General features: G+C 42.8%; 1 protein-coding gene across 1 annotated transcript in view; it reads left to right on the plus strand.

Annotated features, from left to right (window-relative positions):
- The window catches only part of Muc20 (mucin 20, cell surface associated), a 54,207-nt gene continuing 34,559 nt past the window's right edge, over window positions 1–19,648 (plus strand). The window contains exons 1-2 of the mRNA XM_045152978.1: window positions 1–166; window positions 4,537–6,111. Coding sequence (XP_045008913.1) covers window positions 91–166; window positions 4,537–6,111 — 1,651 coding nt within the window. The 5' untranslated portion in view covers window positions 1–90. The remainder of the gene's footprint in view (window positions 167–4,536; window positions 6,112–19,648) is intronic.

Below are 19,648 nucleotides of genomic sequence, written 5' to 3' on the forward strand. Positions count from 1 at the left end.
TGGCCTGCCCTGCCTTCCTGGGTTGAGGAAACAGGAAAAAGCTGGGGAGAGGCAGGTCTGCCAGGCAGTGGTGGTCAGTGCCCAGCTAGGATGGGCTCTGTCTGGGGCCTGGCTCTGCCTCTTCTTTTCTTCTGCTGGGATGCTGATGTCTTTGGGAACTCTGCAGGTAAGGGCATAAGAAGAACCCTGGGATTTGTCACTGGCAGGGCTTTGGGTGTGGGTTTTGGCATAGGCAACTCTTTTTGGCCAAGGGTATAGGTGTTTTGTTTATTGTATTAGCTGTAGTTGCTGATGATCAGTGAGGAAGTGGCGGTATGTGTCAGTTTAGGCATTGTGTGACACTACAGCCACCATTGTAAATTTGTCTTTAGTCATGGAGCATTGTAAGTGGAGAGGGAGAGTGGCGGGGGTGGGGGGGGATGTGCCAGCTTGTGGTAATTCTGTCTAAAGCTGAAGAATGTGGTTTAACAAAATTCAGACACCTCTAAGTTTGTTAGATAATGAGGATTTCCATCAAAATATAACACAATATGGCTCTTGTATTAAAGGGTTGTCACAAGTTGCTTGGACAGGAAGATTCTGAGAGAAGCAGCTTTTCTAAAATAAAGGGAGCTAAACTGACCTGTCACAGGCACTGTGCCAAACTCATCACAATGCTTCAATAGGCTGTCTTAAGAGTATTTTTAGGTTCATAGAGAAAATGAGCAGAGAGTCTAGAGTTCCCAACTATCCTGCCCCTGCCATATACAACCTCCCTACACTCCCTGTCCTCACAGAGGTACATTTGTTGCAATGATATACCATTGCATATCAACATCACACAATACCTTTTTAGTTCTCAGAATGACTCTAAAGTATAGATATTCATCTTATAGCCACTGCCACTCCCGTTTTTTTTCTTTTCTTTGAGGTAGGGTCTTACTCTCTAGTGCAAGATGACCTGGAACTTACTCTGTAGTCCCAGGCTGGCCTCTAATTCATAGTGATCCTCCAGTCTCTGCCTCCCAAGTGCTAGGATTAATGGTGTGCACCACTATCTTGGCTTTTCTTTCCTTTTTTCTTTTTGGTTACTGCCACTCCTTTAGTGACAAGAATGGGTATTATGAAGGCTGAGTACTTTATCCCCCTTGCCAGCACTCAATGTTAGTGCTTAACTATTGGGTCACAATGTCCTCATGGTCAACCAGCCTGTATTTTGCATTCTGTTTAATTTGTTCCTCACAATCCCATGAACTAGATGCCACGCACTCTATTTCACAGATGAGAAACTGCCAGCTTGAAATCCAGAGATTTGACCAGTATCACAGAAAGAGGCAGCGATGGAACTCAAAGCATGCTCCAAACACCACACTCTCCTCATCTTCACCTTAGAGGCAGAGAGCAAGAGTATGGCAACATTCTAGAATTGGGGAAGAGTGGTTTCTGTGAGCCAGAAGCCTCAGAGAAACAGCCAGGCTGGGAAGTGGGGAGAAAAAAGTGTGTGAAGAAGCTCACTAGCAGCTCCTGTTGAAATGTGATTGTCTGTGCGAGGTTGGGGTACACTGAACAAACACTGAGAGCATGTGTGTGCACATGGCCCACCTGCTGTGCATGGAGGCACAGCCAGAGTGCCTGGGAATTAAAGTATGTTGTGAGCTTTCAACTGACTATCTGAGAGGACATGAGGGAAGAAATGCTTCATATACATACCCCAGCAGGCTTTGGGATTTGAAAGCTTTCAATTCCTCCTCTAATTTTCTGGGCAGGTTGGGTATTGTGGTTATTTTAGTCAGGTGAAGTCAAGATGGCTGGGACAGACCTAGTGGCCAGACTACATGGCAGGAGGCAGTATCAAGATTTTTAGTGGTAGGTCATCTGAGTTGGTAGGCAGCATGTAACCTTCTCTCTTGACTCCTGCTCCAACATTCAGTTTGGTTCACAGGGGGATTGATAGGGACATCCTGGTGCTAATATCCTAGTCTTAGGCCTCTTTTATGTCTTTGGGCTATGCTGGGACCTGTAGATCTTAGTTAAATCACATTAAACCATCAGAATGTGGAAAAGGAGTTCATATTTTGGTCTTTTTCTAAGAGCAGTATTACCAGAGAAAATACTAGATAAGGGCTGGAGAGATGGCTTAAAGGCTAAGGTGCTTGCCTGTGAAGCCTAAGGACCTATGTTCCATGTCTTGTCAGATCCCACATAAGCCAGACACACAAAAGTGAGGCAAGCACAAGGTTGCACATGCCTACTAGGTGGCACAAACATCTGGAATTAGATTTAAGCGGCTGAGGCCCTGGTGCACCAATTCTCTCTCTCTCATTAAAAAGACACTAGAAAACCTGTTGAATTTGAATTTCAGGTAATGAATCTCTTTTCAGTATATGTCTCAAATATTACAGAAGAAATACTCATACTAAAGCTTAATTACTTTTGCAGAAATTCAAAAGACTTGTTGATCTGAAATAACAATTCAAATGTGGGCTGGAGAGATGGCTTAGCAGTTAAGGCACTTGCCTGTGAAACCTAAGGACCCATGTTTGACTCTCCAGATTCCACATAAGGTAGACACACAAAAGTGAGGCAAGTGCAAGTTTGCACATGCCCACTAGGTGGCGAAAGTGTCTGGAATTTGATTGAGTGGTTGAGGCCCTGTTGCATCAATTCTCCTTCCCTCTCTCTTTTTCTCTCTCTAAAATAAAATAATTTTTTTTAAAATTTTTATTAACATTTTCCATGATTATAAATTATATCCCATGGTAATTCCCTCCCTCCCCACCCCCACACTTTCCCATTTGAAATTCCATTCTCCATCATATTACCTCCCCATCTCAATCATTGTAATTACATATATACAATATCAACCTATTAAGTATCCTCCTCCCTTCCTTTCTCTACCCTTTATGTCTCCTTTTTACCTTACTGGCCTCTGCTACTAAGTATTTTCATTCTCACGCAGAAGCCCAGTCATCTGTAGCTAGGATCCACATATGAGAGAGAACATGTGGCGCTTGGCTTTCTGGGCCTGGGTTACCTCACTTAGTATAATACTTTCCAGGTCCATCCATAAAACAAAATAATTTTTAAAAATTCAAATATGATTGGGTGTCCAGTTTTATTTACCAAATCTGGCAACACTCTCCTAAGAGACTACATGAAACACACACACACACACACAGAGAGAGAGAGAGAGAGAGAGAGAGAGAGAGAGAGAGAGAGAGAGAGAGACAATGAGAAACAAAGATACAGAGAGAGAGAGCCCTCAGGCAGGACAGGCACATTTATCTTGTCATCAGGGATTCTCACATAGCCTCTTTGGGGAATATACATGCTGGTTGACCCTTCACTCCTCCAACCTGAAGGGTCAGTCTCCTGAAGAGGCCTTTTGCTTTATGGGAGTGTGCTAGCATCTTCTGTCTGATGCATCAGATTTTGCTTCATCGGGCTCATATGTGGAAGATGCCTGGCTATTGCTTCTGTTGGTTCTGGGCTTCCATCCCAGTAGTTCTCAGGTTTCTCATGTGAGAGAGCCTTGACAGGAATGAGAAACTGTTTTCCCTGGCTACAGCCTCCAGGACTGCCTACTTCCCTAGCACATCCCACAGTCACATTAGAAAGTCCTCCTTTCCAGTCTTTCTTCTAAAGGCAAAAAAATGCCTTGATTTTTAAGAAAATACTTCTGGACTATAGAGATATCTCAGTCAGAAAAGTGCTTGCCTCACAAGCACGAGGTCCTGAGTTTGGTGCCCAGTTTCCCCATAGATTTCCAGATGAATCACAGCACTGGTGAGTTGAGAGGTGGACCACTGGAGCTCACTAACCAATTAGTATAAACTAATTGGAAAGCTCTAGGCCAATGAGAAGACCTTACCTCAAAGGAAGTTAACTACTTTTGTGAGGATGTATATACACAGGTACATATACACACAAACATTTATTTCTATTTTTATTTATTTATTTGAAATTGACACAGAGAGAAAGAGGCAGAGAGAGAAAGAGAGAGAGAATGGGCCCAGGGCTTCCAGCCACTGCAAACGAACTCCAGACACATGCGTCCCCTTGTGCATCTGGCTAACGTGGGTCCTGGGGAATCCAGCCTTGAACTGGGGTCCTTAGGCTTCACAGGCAGGCGCTTAACCACTAAGCCATCTCTCCAGCCCACACACAAACATTTTTAAAGAAAATACTTCCATGGAAAACATTTGTTGGATAAGAAAAGTACCCATGGGAAAGTTACAAGGTTCTTCAGTATGTTTGAAGGCACACACACTCTGCTGCAGACCAATAAACAATGGGAATACTGGACTAGCTGGCTTCAAGGAGGTCTGTCATCAGGGTTTTACAGAGCACCAGACAGGACAACTGCAGGCACGGCTGCCGTGCAGGCCTGGATGTCCCCATACTTCCTCCTTCTTTCTCATTTATACAGATGGAAAGTTGGCTAACAATGACCCCCACCCCACCATCTTCCTCCTAATAGTGCCAGGGCATAAATGAAAAAACTCATGTGAAGTCAGTCCACTGAGACTCACCAAGTTATTATCTTACCCAATACAGGCCTCGGTACCAGCAGCCCAGTTTTTTTGGTGACAAACACAACAGAAGTGCCTGCCTTGCCTCAAGGAGTGAGGATAAAGACAGAGGGAGCCTTCCAAAGCACTGACCTTGCTGAGTACTCAACAGTGAGCCATGCTTCTTTGGAAACTCAATTCCTGAGCGCTAAGGCCATTTCTAAGACCTTTATACCAACCAGTACCATTTCAGAAAGCCCAAACACTTCCCCTGTTACAGAAACCACGGAGACCCAGACCACCTACACAGCAGCAGTGACCCTGGAGTCCCAGACCACTTCCCCTGCAGAAGAGACCAGGAAGACCCAGAAAACCTACCCTGCAGAAGAGACTAGAGAACCCCAGCCCACCTATACTGCAGCAGCCACCCTGAAGTCCCAGGCCACTTTCTCTGTAATAGAGACCAGAAAGACCCAGACCACGCCCCTTGAAGCAGAGACCAGGTTAGCCCAGGACACTTCCCTGGAAACAGAGGCTGGGAAGCTGCAAACTACTACCTCTGTAGCAGAGACCAGGCTTCCTCAGACCACTTTCTCCCAGACCAGAGTACTTAGGAAGATAATAACTTCCAACTTTGTGGCTGTGCTCACCACCCCTATGGAGACTTCTGCAACAAGTGGCAATCTCCGGAGAACAGGAGTAAGCCTGGTTGAGACTGGTATAGGCCCTGGTCCCACAGACGTCACCTTTTCCACCATCTGTACTGATGATAGCTCTGAAGAAGCAAACAGGGTCACGATTGGCTTCTTGACATTGGCAAACACCTCCAAAGAAGCTGAGAGCCTGTCCTCAGAAAGCAGCTCCTCTTCAGAGAGCTCAGTTCAGGTCATCTTCAGCCCACAAATGAGGGGACCTGACACTGAGACTCCAGCTAAAGACCTGTTTGCCTATGGCATCACCCACATTGAATTTGGCAACTGTAGCATCACAGATATAGAAACAGCTGCCATCATCTCTGGTACCTCAGACACAGACCAGAGCTCTGCAGGAGGGATGGCCTTGTCCACCTCTAAGACATCAGCTATGTCCCACTCCACTGAGGCAATGTCACATATCTCTCAGACCACAAAATCAGCCACCCTTGAGACCACACTCCCCATTAGCAGCACCATAGAAAGCAAACCGACAGCAGCCAAGAAGACCACCCCCAGTACAACTTTGGTAACAGTTACAAGGAACCCATTGGAAGAAACCTCAGCCCTCTCTATTGAAAAACAAAGCCAGACTGAACTCTTAAGAACAGCCTCCATGGATGCTGGGTCAACAGTGGACAATGTGATTTCTTTTGCTCATTCCTCAGCTTTGGTCAACAGCCCCCCAGCATTAACCACGACCAAGTATTCCATCCCCTCTGAGAGGGTTACCACAGATGGCATAACCAACAGGCCCTTCTTTATCAGTGGAAACCCTTTTCCTTTTTTCTATTTGACTACAACCAGACTCAACAAGAAAACAAGCATTACCTTAGCCCAGACTACAGCCTCACCAAAGACCCTGATGAAGTTCTCAACATCTATTCCTACAACTTTATGGATAAGGCAGACCACAAAAGCTACTCCAGGTAAGTGACACCCCCATGTGTGATTTTGGGGGATTTGGTTTTGTAGTCTGCATGTTTCAAAGTCAGGAAGAAGGAAAGTGGTAAGTGCTGATGTTGAGCCTCTCACTAATGTTTCATGATCCTCTAGTGGTTCTTGTCAAACTCAGTATAAGCAGAATTAGGATAGTGATGGGAAGACTGTGAGACTGGACGTTTTGAGAACTGGTTGAGATTTTATTCCTGCCTTAATAACCTGAATGACCTTAGACTAGTTCCTATCCCATCTGGGCCTAAATTTCTTCCCTTGTAGCCAGAGAGGATTTCACTAGATGAGTACCAAGTCATGTCCAGCTCTAATGCCTGTGAAGCTAACTGTGGAACAGCTACTGTGCATCAGGCAAGGTCTGAAATTTTATTTAAAGGACATGGCTCTCCAGTCTTGTTAAGGCCAGCCACAGCCACACAGAATGACAATATGTGAGCATTGGGTCAGCTGTGCTTCCTTGGAGCATGTGGGACCCCATAAGAGTGGGATTTAGGGGCATGTTTGCTGGGCTTCACATCATAGATGGCAACTTTAAGCAAACAAAACAATTTTGGGGGGTTTAAAGGTAAATCTCTGAAATAGAAGAAACTTCTCAAAAAGTCATTTGAGAGAGGGAGAGATAGTGAAAGAAGCATATAAAGAGATAGAATGGGTGTGCCAGGGCCTGTATAGCCACTGCAAATGAACTCCAGATGTTTGTGCCACCTTGTGCATCTGGCTTATGTGGGTACTGGGGAATCAAACCTGTGTCCTTAGGCTTTGCAGGCAAGTGCCTTAACTGCTAAGCCATCTCACCAGCCCTGATTCTTTTTTTATTTAAATTTTATTTTTATTTGAGAAAGAGAGAGAATAGGCATGCCAGGGCCTTACGCTGCTACAAGCAAACTCCAAATGCATGTGCCACCTTGTGCATCTGGATTACGTGGGTTGTGGGGAATTTAATCTGGGTCCTTTGACTTTGCAGGCAAGCATAATAACCACTAAGCCATCTCTCCAGGCTTCAACCCAATTCTTGACAAACCTGGAGAGAAGGTTGAGAATGCAGGGTCCATACAGAAGGCCCAATAAGATCATGGGTAGGGCCCTGCTAGGAGCACAAGCCAATGTCCCCATGTTGTCCAAACAGCTTCTGATTATATACCTTCCTTTTTGCTCCTAATCTTAATTCTTTATGCCAATTGCCTAGCACTTTCTCCTACTAACCTCAATTGATTGGCATAAAAGCAACATTCACCTGTAATTCCCAGCACTCAGGAGGCAGAGGTAGGAGGATTGCTGAGTTCAAGGCCACCCTGAGCCTACATAGCGAATTCCAGGTCAGCCTGGGCTAGAGCAAAACCCTACCTTGAAAAACAAAACAAAACAAAAAAGCAACATTCTTCACCCAGGAACACACGTATGCCCCCTTTCTCTGCAGTAATCAAATCTAGTCCTTTCTGTTTCTGCAGGACCACCCCTGCCTGTGAGTTTATTTGGTTCTGAAGGGTGATGTGCTCTGTTGGACAATGGTCAGGTCTTCCTGAATCTGCCTAGAGAGTTGACTATGCTGTACATGTTAAAGGCCTACTGCAGTGGTATTGGTGGCTGCAGTTCCTGCCAGGGCAAATCTTTCTGTTTTACTTCCTTGGGTTGTAGGTACCGACAGACTTCATCTCCTAGGAACACATCTAAGTCAGAGGCTAGGGATACTAGCTTACAGTTCACTCCTGGATAACAAGTATGGATATCTTTAGGACAGACAAAATATGTTCTCTTAGGGGACACTGTCTTTGTGGCCAGTCTAGTGCAGTTTTCCTCGGTTCTAACACATCAAGCCTCTCCTATAACTTGGACTGGTGGCCCAGTTAAGCAAGTTTCTTCTACTATGTTATGTAGGCTCTGGTTAGTTACTCCCACCCCAGTATAAGAGACCTGGTTGGCTCTCAGACATAGCCAGAAATCTTTCCCAAGGAGGGACTTGCCTGGTTAAGAAGTTCATGACTGCGCTGGAGAGATGGTTTAGCAGTTAAGCGCTTGCCTGTGAAGCCTAAGGACCCTGGTTCGAGGCTCGGTTCCCCAGGTCCCACGTTAGCCAGATGCACAAGGGGGCGCATGCATCTGGAGTTCGTTTGCAGAGGCTGGAGGCCCTGGCGCGCCCATTCTCTCTCTCCCTCTATATGTCTTTCTCTCTGTGTCTGTCGCTCTCAAATAAATAAATAAACAAAAATTAAAAAAAAAAAAGAAGTTCATGACTAGCATTTACTAGGGACAACATCTTGAGTGTGTGTGTTTGGGGGGAGGGTCAGGGTCAAATGGCCTTGGGCCCGACTGATTGTTGGGGTTCTCTTTTTGTCTATGGACCCAGGGAATTGACTTTACTCAGTGGGAAGGTAATCATTTAATGTTAATGCCAGTCTGTGAATTCCCTAAGTAATGGGGTTCTTAAAGGTCAACTCTATTTAGACATCTCCCCTTTTATCTATGAGAAGATCCTTGATTTTTTTGTACCCCTTGTCTGGAGTCAGGTATTCCTCTTGCCACCCTGCTACTAAAGTCAATAGATTTGCACCATTTTAACTGATACCCAGAGTCCCACCCGCAGTTACCATCCAATCTGATCGTTCAGCCCTGTATGGTAAAGCCATTCCAGTCATAACAATTCTTTTTTTTTCCTTTTTTAGTTATTTAATTTTTCCATTGTTTATATTCATTGTACATGACACTGTGTTACATAAGGACATCTCCATACAGGCATATGTTGTACATTAAGCATCTCCCACCCGTACATCTTACCCTAGCCCCTTTCCCTCCTCCCATGCCTTCCCTGTGTTCTTCTAGACAATTTGCTTCTACTTTCATGTTACATAAACATACATGGTTTTTATAAATCTATTAAAATCTAGGAACAAGAAATGAGAGAAAACCTTTGTCATTCTATAGGATATCTTCCCTTTGATATGAGTTACTTTCTTATCTTTATTTATTTATTTAAGAGAGAAAGAGGGAGAGAGAGAAAATAGAGAAAATGGGCTCAACAGGGCCTCCAGCCACACTGCAAACAAACTCCAGATGCATGAGCCACCTTATATATCCGGCATTATGTGGGTACTAAGCCCTCTTTTTCATTCTGAATATGGCTTAATTTGCTTAATAGGATTATCTCCATTTTCCTAAAAATGACATAAACTTGTTCCTTTTTTGTATGTCTGTGTGGTGTGAGTGCATATATGTCTGTATATGTTTCTGTATGTGTGACCATCTGCATGTGGATGTCAGAGGTTGGCAATGGCTTCTCCTTTATGGCTCTTTATCTGGTTTGTTGAGATAGGGTCACTCACTGAACCCACATCTCACTGACTTAATAGGCTTTCTAGCTAGCTAACTGTGGTGATATGCCTGTCTCTATCGACCCAGTGCTGGGATTATAGGCACCTAACACCACACCTGGCATTTATGCAGGTCCTGGGGATCCAAACTCAGGTCTCCAGTGCTTGCACCAGTCATAACAATTCTTTTCCAGTAACTGTCTTCTCTACTACAGTCCTGATGTACTCTTTTAGTTATGGGGGTATCCCATTCCATACACCACCTGAGGGAGATGGTACAAGGGCCATTCCCTGAACAAGCACTGGTAGTTACAGGGGTCAGGCCCAAGGTCTTTGGTACATCAGCTGCAAGATCTCCGGAGTTTGAGGTAAGTATAGCTTCCATCAGGATCTGGGGGGTGGGCAGGTTCTCATCTCTGCTCTTCTTCTTGGGGAGCTTCATCCACAAGGGATCTTTGGAGTCCACAACCACTGTCCAAGTTTGCTCCAGGTTAGAAGCTATCTTTGCCTGCTTCTGATGGATTCACAGCTTGACACCTGCTGCTTTAAGAGCTGAGGGAGTGGTTAGGATAACTTGGCATGGCCCCTCCCATTTGGGATCTAAGCTTCCCCAGGCTGGGATCTTTACCCAGACCCAGTCTTCTGGATTCCAGAAAGGTAGGGGATCCTGAGCCATGAGGGAAGGGGGCAGATTGAAATGTCCAGTAATTTCCTTTGCAGAGTGGACTAAGTCCTTTAAGGACCACTGGAGGTGAGTTTGTCTGCATTCCTGGACATCCCCAGAGTCTCTCATGAGCAGTGGGGGAGGGCACCTGAACAAAATTTTGAAAGGGGAAAATCCACATTTGTGAGTGTGCCATTGCATTCATTCTGAACACTACAAGTGACAGAATTTCTGGCCAAGGAAGGCCTGTTTCCCAGCAGTGTTTGGCCATTGCAATCTTTAAGGGCCTGTTCATTCTCTCAACTCAGCCCAAGGATTGGGGGTGATACAACATGTGTAGATTCCAAGTTTTGTCCATCGCTATGGACACCTGCTGGATGATACTGCTCAAAACAAGTTGGAACGTTGCCTGGCCTGATGCTCATTGGGACTCCAATGTACAGAATGACTTTTCTGGCCATAATGCAGGACACCTCTTGGGCTTTTTTTGTGTGGGTGGGGAGGTCCCTCTATTCATCCTGAAAAAAACTAGCAAATGTCAAATGGTGGCTTGCTTTCCCTGTGTGAGGGAGAGTGCTCTCACTAGTGCATGGAGCTCAGCCTTTTGGGAAGTCGACCCTCCTCTATGACCTGATGAGTAGTGGTAACAGCATGCCCAGTGTGATACTCCTCTGTTGTTGGCTTTGGCTCCTGTTAGTAAAGAGTTCTATATCTGAGTTGGAGGCAGCTCATCCTTCCAATCCAGTCATGAGAAGATGTCCTCCATGACCTCTTCACAAGTGTGGAAGGTACTCCCTCCTCTTCTGGTGGGTGTGTGGCTGGTTTAGGGCTTGAGTGGCTCCCACCCACACTCAGGGATCTTCCAGCATGATATTGAGCCACTCATTCTTCAGTCATTCAGCAGCTGGCTGTCCCATTTAGCAAAGAGGTGACCTGGTACAGTACTTTGGCAGTGATGCTCTGTCCAAAAGGTGATTTGTCTGCTTCTTGCACCAGTACTACCATGGCCACCAGGGCCCAGAAGCAAGGAGGCAATCCTGAGGCTACTGGGTCCAGTCTTTTGGACAGGTATGCCACTGGTCTATTCCATGCGCCTAGCCACTCAGTTAGGACACCTAATCCAATCCCCCACTTTTCATGTGCATAGAGGGCAAAGGGGCAGATGACATCTGGGAGTGCCAGTGCAGGATCCTCACTTAGTCTTCTCTTGAGTTGGTGAAGTCTTTTTCTTCCTCCATTTCCCACTTCAGTGGGTCTATAATGGGCCTTCAGAGGGGACTGAGAAGAGGCTTATCTATGGTGGAGAATTCTGGGACCCAGAGGTGGCAGAACCTGGCTGCCCCTAGGAACTCTTTGAGATGTTTCTTAGTTTGGGGATGGGGGTACCAGATGATCACTCATGTTCGTCTTTCCCCTAGTCTCCTCTGTCCCTGGCTGAGGTGGTACCCTGAGTAGATGATCTCCTCCTAAAAAATCTGAGCCTTCTTCTTTCTTTCTTTCTTTATTTTAATTGGCTGGCTTATTTTTATTTTATATTTTTATAAAAAAATCCCACGTAAATTCCCTCCCTCCCCCCCCCACACTTTCCCCTTTGAAATTCCATTCTCCATCATATTACCTCCCCATCTCAATCATTGTACTTACGTATATACAATATCAACCTATTAAGTACCCTCCTCCCTTCCTTTCTCTTCTCTTGATGTCTCCTTTTTAACTTATTGGCCTCTGCTACTAAGTATTTTCATTCCCACGCAGAAGCCCGGTCATCTGTAGCTAGGATCCACATATGAGAGAGAACATGTGGCAATTGGCTTTCTGGGCCTGGGTTACCTCACTTAGTATAATCCTTTCCAGGTCCATCCATTTTTCTGCAAATTTCATAACTTCATTTTTCTTTACTGCTGAGTAAAACTCCATTGTATAAATGTGCCACATCTTCATCAGTTGAGGGACATCTAGGCTGGTTCCATTTCCCAGCTATTATAGATTGAGTAGCAATAAACATGGTTGAGCACGTACTTCTAAGGAAATGAGATGATTCCTTTGGATATATGCCTAGGAGTGCTATAGATGGGTCATATGGTAGATCAATCTTTAGCTGTTTTAGGAACCTCCACACTGATTTCCACAATGGCTGGACCAGATTGCATTCCCACCAGCAGTGTAGAAGGTTTCCTCTTTTTCTACATCCCTGCCAACATTTATGATCATTTGTTTTCATGATGGTGGCCAATCTGACAGGAGTGAGATGGAATCTCAATGTAGTTTTAATCTGCATTTCCCTGATGGCTAATGATGTAGAACATTTTTGAGATGCTTATATGCCATTTGTATTTCTTCCTTTGAGAATGCTCTATTTAGCTCCATGGCCCATTTTTTGATTGGTTTGTTTGATTCCTTATTATTTAACCTTTTGAGTTCTTTGTATATCCTAGATATTAATCCTCTATCAGATATATAGCTGGCAAAGATTTTTTCCCATTCTGTAGGTTGCCTCTTTGCATTTTTCACTGTGTCCTTTGCAGTGCAAAATCTTTGGAATCTCATGAGGTCCCAGTGATTAATCTGTGGCTTTATTGCCTGAGCAATTGGGGTTGTATTCAGAAAGTCTTTGCCAAAACCAATATGTTGAAGGGTTTCCCCTACTTTTTCCTCTAGCAGTTTCAAAGTTTCCGGTCTGATGTTAAGGTCTTTAATCCATTTGGACTTAATTCTTGTGCATAGGGAGAGAGAAGAATCTATTTTCATCCTTCTGCAGATATACATCCAGTTTTCCCAACACCATTTGCTGAAGAGGCTGTCTCTTCTCCAATGAGTATTTTTGGCATTTTTATCGAATATCAGGTGGCTATAGCTACTTGGGCTTACATCTGGGTCCTCTATTCTGTTCCACTGATCTACATATCTGTTTTGTGCCAATATCATGCTGTTTTTGTTACTATGGCCCTGTAGTATAGGTTAAAATCAGGTATAGTGATGCCTGCAGACTTATTTTTGTTCCTAGTATTATTTTAGATAGTCGAGGTTTTTTGTGATTCCAAATGAATATTTGGATTGTTTTTTCTATTTCCATGAAGAAAGCCTTTGGAATTTTGATAGGGATTGCATTAAATGTGTAGATTGCTTTAGGTAAGATTGCCATTTTCACAATATTGATTCTTCCAATCCAGGAACAAGGGATGTTTCTCCACTTTCTAGTGTCTTCTGCAATTTCTCGCTTGAGTGTTTTAAAGTTCTCATTGTATAGATTCTTTACTTCCTTGGTTAGGTTTATTCCAAGGTATTTTATTTTTTTTGATGCAATTTTGAATGGGAGTGATTCTCTGATTTCATCCTCTGTGTGTTTGTTGTTAGCATATATGAAGGCTACTGATTTCTGTGTATTTATTTTGTATCCTGCTACATTGCTGTAGGTTTTGATCAGCTCTAACAGCTTGCTAGTAGAGTCTCTAGGGTCCTTTATGTATAGAATCATGTCATCTGCAAATAATGATAACTTGATTTCTTCCTTTCCAATTTGTATCCCTTTTATGTGTGTCTCTTGCCTTATTGCTATGGCTAAGACTTCCAAAACTATATTAAATAAAAGTGGGGACAATGGACACCCTTGTCTTGTTCTTGATTTTAGTGGAAAAGCTTCCAGTTTTTCCCCATTTAGTAATATGTTGGCTGTAGGCTTGTCATGAATAGCTTTTATTATATTGAGATATGTTCCTTCTATTCCCAGTCTCTGTAGGACTTTTATCATGAAGGGATGTTGGATTTTGTCAAATGCTTTCTCTGTGTCCAATGAGATGATCATGTGATTTTTGTCCTTCAACCCGTTTATATAATGTATTACATTTATAGATTTGCGTATATTGAACCATCCTTGCATCTCTGGGATGGTTCAATATACGCAAATATTGGGGATAAAGCCTACTTGGTCAGGGTGAATAATTTTTTTTTTTAAATTTAATTTATTAGTTTTCTTTTCAGTAAATACGGCAGTTTGGTACCATTATTTAGGCTCATCTGTGATCTACCCCCTCCCATTAGACACTCCTTGTTAATGAAAATGGGTCGTGCATTGTGGAGTTAGCCCCCAGTTATTAGTATGATAAATGTCTCTGCAAATCATGACCCAACATGAAACTCTGACATTCTTTCCACCCCCTCTTCCGCAAGATTTCCCTGAGCCATGTTGGGTTCATTTTTGGTCTGCTTCAGTGCTGAGGTGTTGGAGGCCTCTGAATCTATGGCTCTCTGATTTGGTAGGAGTTGATTTTTCTCTGCGTTGATCTCCTTCCCCTTTGTGCTGGTATCCGGTTCACAGGAAAACATCACCCTTGCTTATTTCGCCAGTTGTCCTTAGTTTCAGTTGGGCCCCTTTTGAGGTATGTTGGGGCAGCTCTCTTCTTAGGATCTGCATCTATCTGGAAAAGAGAAGCAGATTCTCCAACGGAGAGTAACTTAGCACCCGGAAAATTGAGATAACACTTACTTTTTTGATAGACAGTTTGATAGGTGTAGGCCCTCTTATACCCCGTGATTGATGGTAGCTTGATATTGTAGAGTGGGCTTGTGTTTGGGTATGGTTCTGATTTGTTTCCCAGCTCCAGCTAAAGGTCTAGTACCACTGAGTGGATCAGTTAGCCAAATCAAGAGCAATTGATTCCTCACCATGGCTGTGTACCACTATTGCACTTGTGTGGGCATCACATCCAGTTATTTGTTGCTAATTAGGTTAGACAATGTGTTGCTTGGACAGATCTTGGTCATTTCCCCCAGTCGCCTATGTAGCGCCTTCTGGCACTAGACACACTGACTGTCTGGGCACTGTCTCTCTCCTGGCTTCTATGATGTCATTCCATTTTACGCGTCAGCTGCATATGGAGTCTTCAGCAATAGGGTCTTACCACTGGCCTTTGGTGGGTCATCAAGTACTCTGACAGAAGTCTGTCATTGTTTTGGGAAACTTTGTAGGTTTCTCTGATCAAAAGCTCATTGTGGATGGTAGGCCCAAGCTGGAAGTGGGGGTTACAGGTCAGTGTCCACTAAGAAATTGAGGAAAAAGATAACTAATATACAAGAGTTAGAGAGGAGAGAGATAGAGGGGAGAGGGGGAGAGGGAGGGAGGGAAGATGTAGGAGATTTAGGTCAGTCTTGATCCTACCCTGTCCAGTGTCTTTTGGTTCAGGTGTTTCCTGTAAGTGTCTAGTGAAGGTTCAGCCATTTGGTCTGTCTTTCAGGAAGTAGAATTTTATGGTACCATTGCCGTTTGGGTCCGGATTACTGTTTTCCACCCTTTGATTCCCTCCCCGCCCTCCCATCCATCTTATTGTCTAGTCCATGAGGTACTTGCTGGGTATGTAAGGCATCTTGGGCAGATTCAGGTTAGGTGTTGCAGATGAGTGAGACTATGTGTCAATTTTTTTTCTGTGATTGGGTAAGTTCGCTGAGAATGATCTGTTCCAGGTTCAACCATTTTTCCTCAAATTTCTTTATGCCTTTTTTGCTTGTGTAGATATACCACATCTTTGTTATCCATTCTTCTAATGGATATCTGGGTTGATTCCAGCTTTTAGCTATTACGAATTGAGCTGCTACAAACATGGTTGAGCAAATCTCTCTGGCTTTTGGTTTGAAGGTTTTAGGGTAGATACCCAATAATGGTATAACTGGGTATGTTGGTATTTCTATAGCCAGCTTTTTCAGGAGTCTCCATATTGCTTTCCAAAGTGGTTGTACCATCCTGCATTCCCACCAACAGTGAATGAGTGTCCCTGCTTCTCCACATCCTCGCCAGCATTTATTTTCATTTGACCTTTTGATGTTGGCTATCCTTATTGGGGTAAGGTAGAATCTCATAGTTGTTTTAATTTGCATTTCTCTGATGATTAGGGATGATGAACATTTTCTTAGGTGTTTGCCATTTGTTTCTCTTCCTCTGTGAATTGCCTGTTTAACTCTGTGCCCCATTTTGTGAGTGGGGTATTTGTCTTCTTATTGTTTAGACTTTTGAGTTCTTTGTAAATTCTAGAGATAAGGCCTCTATCAGTTGGATAACCTGCAAATATTTTCTCCCATTCTGTGGGTATTCTATTGGCTTTGCTTATTATATGCTTGTCTGTAAAGAAACTCTTCAGCTTCATATGATCCCAATGGTTGAGTGACTGTTTAGGAACTTGAGCCACTGGGGTTTTATTCAGGAAGTCTTTTTGCATTCCTATATCATGGAAAGTACTTCCTAAATTTTCTTCCAGTAGTTTTCGAGTGTCTGGTCTTATGTTGAGGTCTTTGATCCATTTGGATTTGAGTGTTGCACATGGTGAAATGTGTGGATCAAGTTTTAGTTTCCTGCATGTGGTTATCCAGTTTGTCCAGCACCATTTGTTGAAGATGCTATCTTTTTTCCAGTCTATATTGTTTGGGCCTTTGTCGAATATCAAGTAGCTATAGTTGCTTGGCCCAAAATCCGGGTCCTCAAGTCTATTCCATTGGTCTATACTCCTGTTTTTATGCCAGTACCATGCTGTTTTTATTACTATGGCTTTGTAGTATAACTTTATATTGGGTATGGTGATGCCACCAGAGGTATTTCTTTTGCTGAGGATATGTTTGGATATGCAAGGCCTTCTGCCTTTCCATATGAAATTTGGGATCATTTTTTCTATGTCTGTGAAGAACACTGTAGGGATTTTAATTGGAATTGCATTAAATCTATATATTGCCTTTGGTAGGATTGTCATCTTCACAATGTTAATTCTGCCTATCCAGGAACATGGGAGGTCTTCCCATTGTTTCAAGTCCTCCTCAATTTCTTTTTTGAGAGTTTTTATATTTTCGTTGTATAGATCTTTTACTTCCTTGGTTAACGTTATTCCAAGGTATTTTATTTTTTTTGTTGCTATTGAAAATGGGACTATGTCCTTTATTTCTTTTTCTGTGTCTTTGTCATTTGCATACAGAAATGCTTCCAATTTTTGTGCATTGATTTTGTATCCTGCTACTTTGCTATAGGAGTTAATCACCTTCAGGAGTTTTGGGATGGAGTCTCTCAGGTCTCTTACATATACAATCATGTCGTCAGCGAATAGCGCTAACTTAACTTCTTCCTTTCCAAATTGTATCCCTTTTATTTCCTTCTCCTGCCTTATTGCTTGGGCTAGGACTTCCAGAACTATATTGAAAAGCAGAGGTGAGAGAGGACATCCCTGTCTTGTTCCTGATCTCAATGGGAATTCCTCCAGTCTCTCTCCATTAAGTATTATTTGGGCCTTTGGAGCTTTGTATATTGCCTTTATTATATTAAGATGTGAACCTGCCATGCCGATTCTCTCCAATGTTTTGATCATGAAGTGATGTTGTATCTTGTCGAAGGCCTTTTCTGCATCTATCGAAACGATCATGTGATTTTTATGTTTAAGCTTGTTTATGTGGTGTATTACATTGACAGATTTTCGTATGTTGAACCACCCTTGTGTTCCTGGGATAGATATCACTTGGTCAAGGTGGATAATGCTTTTGATGTGTTGTTGGATTCGGTTTGCAAGAATTTTGTTGAGGATCTTTGCGTCTATGTTCATTAGGGAAATAGGCCGATAGTTTTCTTTTCTTGTGGCATCTCTGCCTGGTTTTGGGATTAGGGTCATACTAGCTTCATAGAAGGAGTTGGGTAGTTTACCCTGTTCTTCAATTGTGTGGCACAGTTTTAGGAAGATTGGTTTGAGTTCTTCCATGAAGGTTTGATAAAATTCGGCTGGGAATCCATCTGGTCCTGGACTCCTCTTTTTTGGGAGGTTTTTTATTACTTTTTCAATCTCCATCAGCGTGATGGGTTCATTGAGGTGGTTTTTCTGCTCTGAGTTTAGCATTGGTAGATGATATGCATCCAGGAATTTATCCATCTCCTCCACATTTTCCAGTTTTGTGGAGTAGAGGTTTTTGAAATAAGTCCTGATGATTCTGCTGATTTCACTGATGTCTGTTGTGATCTCTCCTTTTTCATTTTGAATTTTGTTAATTTGGAGTCTCTCCTTTTTTTGCTTGATCAAATTGGCCAGAGGTTTGTTGATCTTGTTTATTTTTTCAACGAACCAGCTCTTTGTTTTGTCAATTGCCTTAATTGTTTCCTTGGCTTCCAATTCATTAATTTCAGCTCTGATTTTAATTATTTCTTTCCTTCTGGAGCTCTTTGGGTTGGATTTTTCTTGTTTTTCCAATGCCTTTAGGTGGATGGTTAGGCTATTGATTTGGGATCTTTCTGTCTTTTTTATGAAGGCATTGAGTGCTATGAATTTTCCCCTGAGGACTGCCTTCATTGTGTCCCACAAGTTTTGGTATGGTGTGTTCTCATTGTCATTCAATTCCAGGAATTTTGCAATTTCATTTTTTATTTCATCCACTATCCATTTATTGTTTAAGAGTGTACTATTCAGTTTCCAGTTGCCGTTGGGGCTCTTGTTGGTTTTTTTGTTGTTGATTTCTAGGAATATAGCATTATGATCTGATATCATGCAAGGAATTATGTCGATTTTCCTAAATATGTGGAGGCTATCTTTGTGACTCAGTATATGGTCTATTTTAGAGAATGTTCCATGGGCTGCTGAGAAGAATGTGTTGTCTGTGGATTTGGGATGGAAAGTTCTGTAGATGTCTGTTAGGTCTAAGTGCTCTATGGTTTTGTTGAGCTCTCTTACTTCCCTGTTGAGCTTCTGTTTGGATGATCTGTCTATTACTGATAATGGTGTGTTAAAGTCCCCAGCTATGATGGTGTTGGTGGTTATTTCTGTTTTATTGTCAAGTAGGTTTTGTTTTATGAACTGAGGTGCCCCTGTGTTTGGTGCATACAGATTTATGATTGTAATATCCTCTTGATGGATTGTTCCCTTTACAAATAGGAAGTAGCCTTCTTTGTCTTTTTTGATTGTTTTTGGTTTGAAGTCAACTTTATCTGATATTAATATAGCTACACCTGCTTGTTTCTTATTCCCATTTGCTTGGAATATTGTTTTCCACCCTTTCACCCTGAGGAGGTTTCAGTCTTTAGTGGTAAGGTGGGTTTCTTGAAGGCAGCAGATTGAGGGGTCTAATTTTTTGATCCACCCTGTTAGCCTGTGTCTCTTGATGGGTGAATTAAGGCCATTAATGTTTAGGGTGATGACTGTGAGATTGGATTTGATCCCTGTCATGTTGTGGTGGTAGAGGTGTGTTGGCATTTCCATGGAATTTAATTTTTTTTTTTTTCTATCTACTCTGGGTTTGGTTGCTGTGATCTGCTTCTTGTAGGCATTTGTGTTTGGTTATTTGTTTCTTCTCTGTGGAGAATTTCCTGGAGTACTTTCTGTAGGTTTGGTTTTGTGTTCATATAATTGTAAAGCTGAGTTTTGTCATGGAAAGTTTTCCTTTCACCATCTATTATAAGGGAGACTTTTGCCGGGTAGAGTAGTTTGGGTTGGAAGCCATAGTTTCTTAGAGTTTGGAGAGTATCATTCCAGGCCCTTCTGGCTCTCAGGGTTTCCATTGAGAAGTCTGAAGTAATTCTGATGGGGTTTCCTTTGA

Source organism: Jaculus jaculus, chromosome 6 (assembly GCF_020740685.1).
Source record: "Jaculus jaculus isolate mJacJac1 chromosome 6, mJacJac1.mat.Y.cur, whole genome shotgun sequence".
Classification (NCBI taxonomy): Eukaryota; Metazoa; Chordata; class Mammalia; order Rodentia; family Dipodidae; genus Jaculus; species Jaculus jaculus.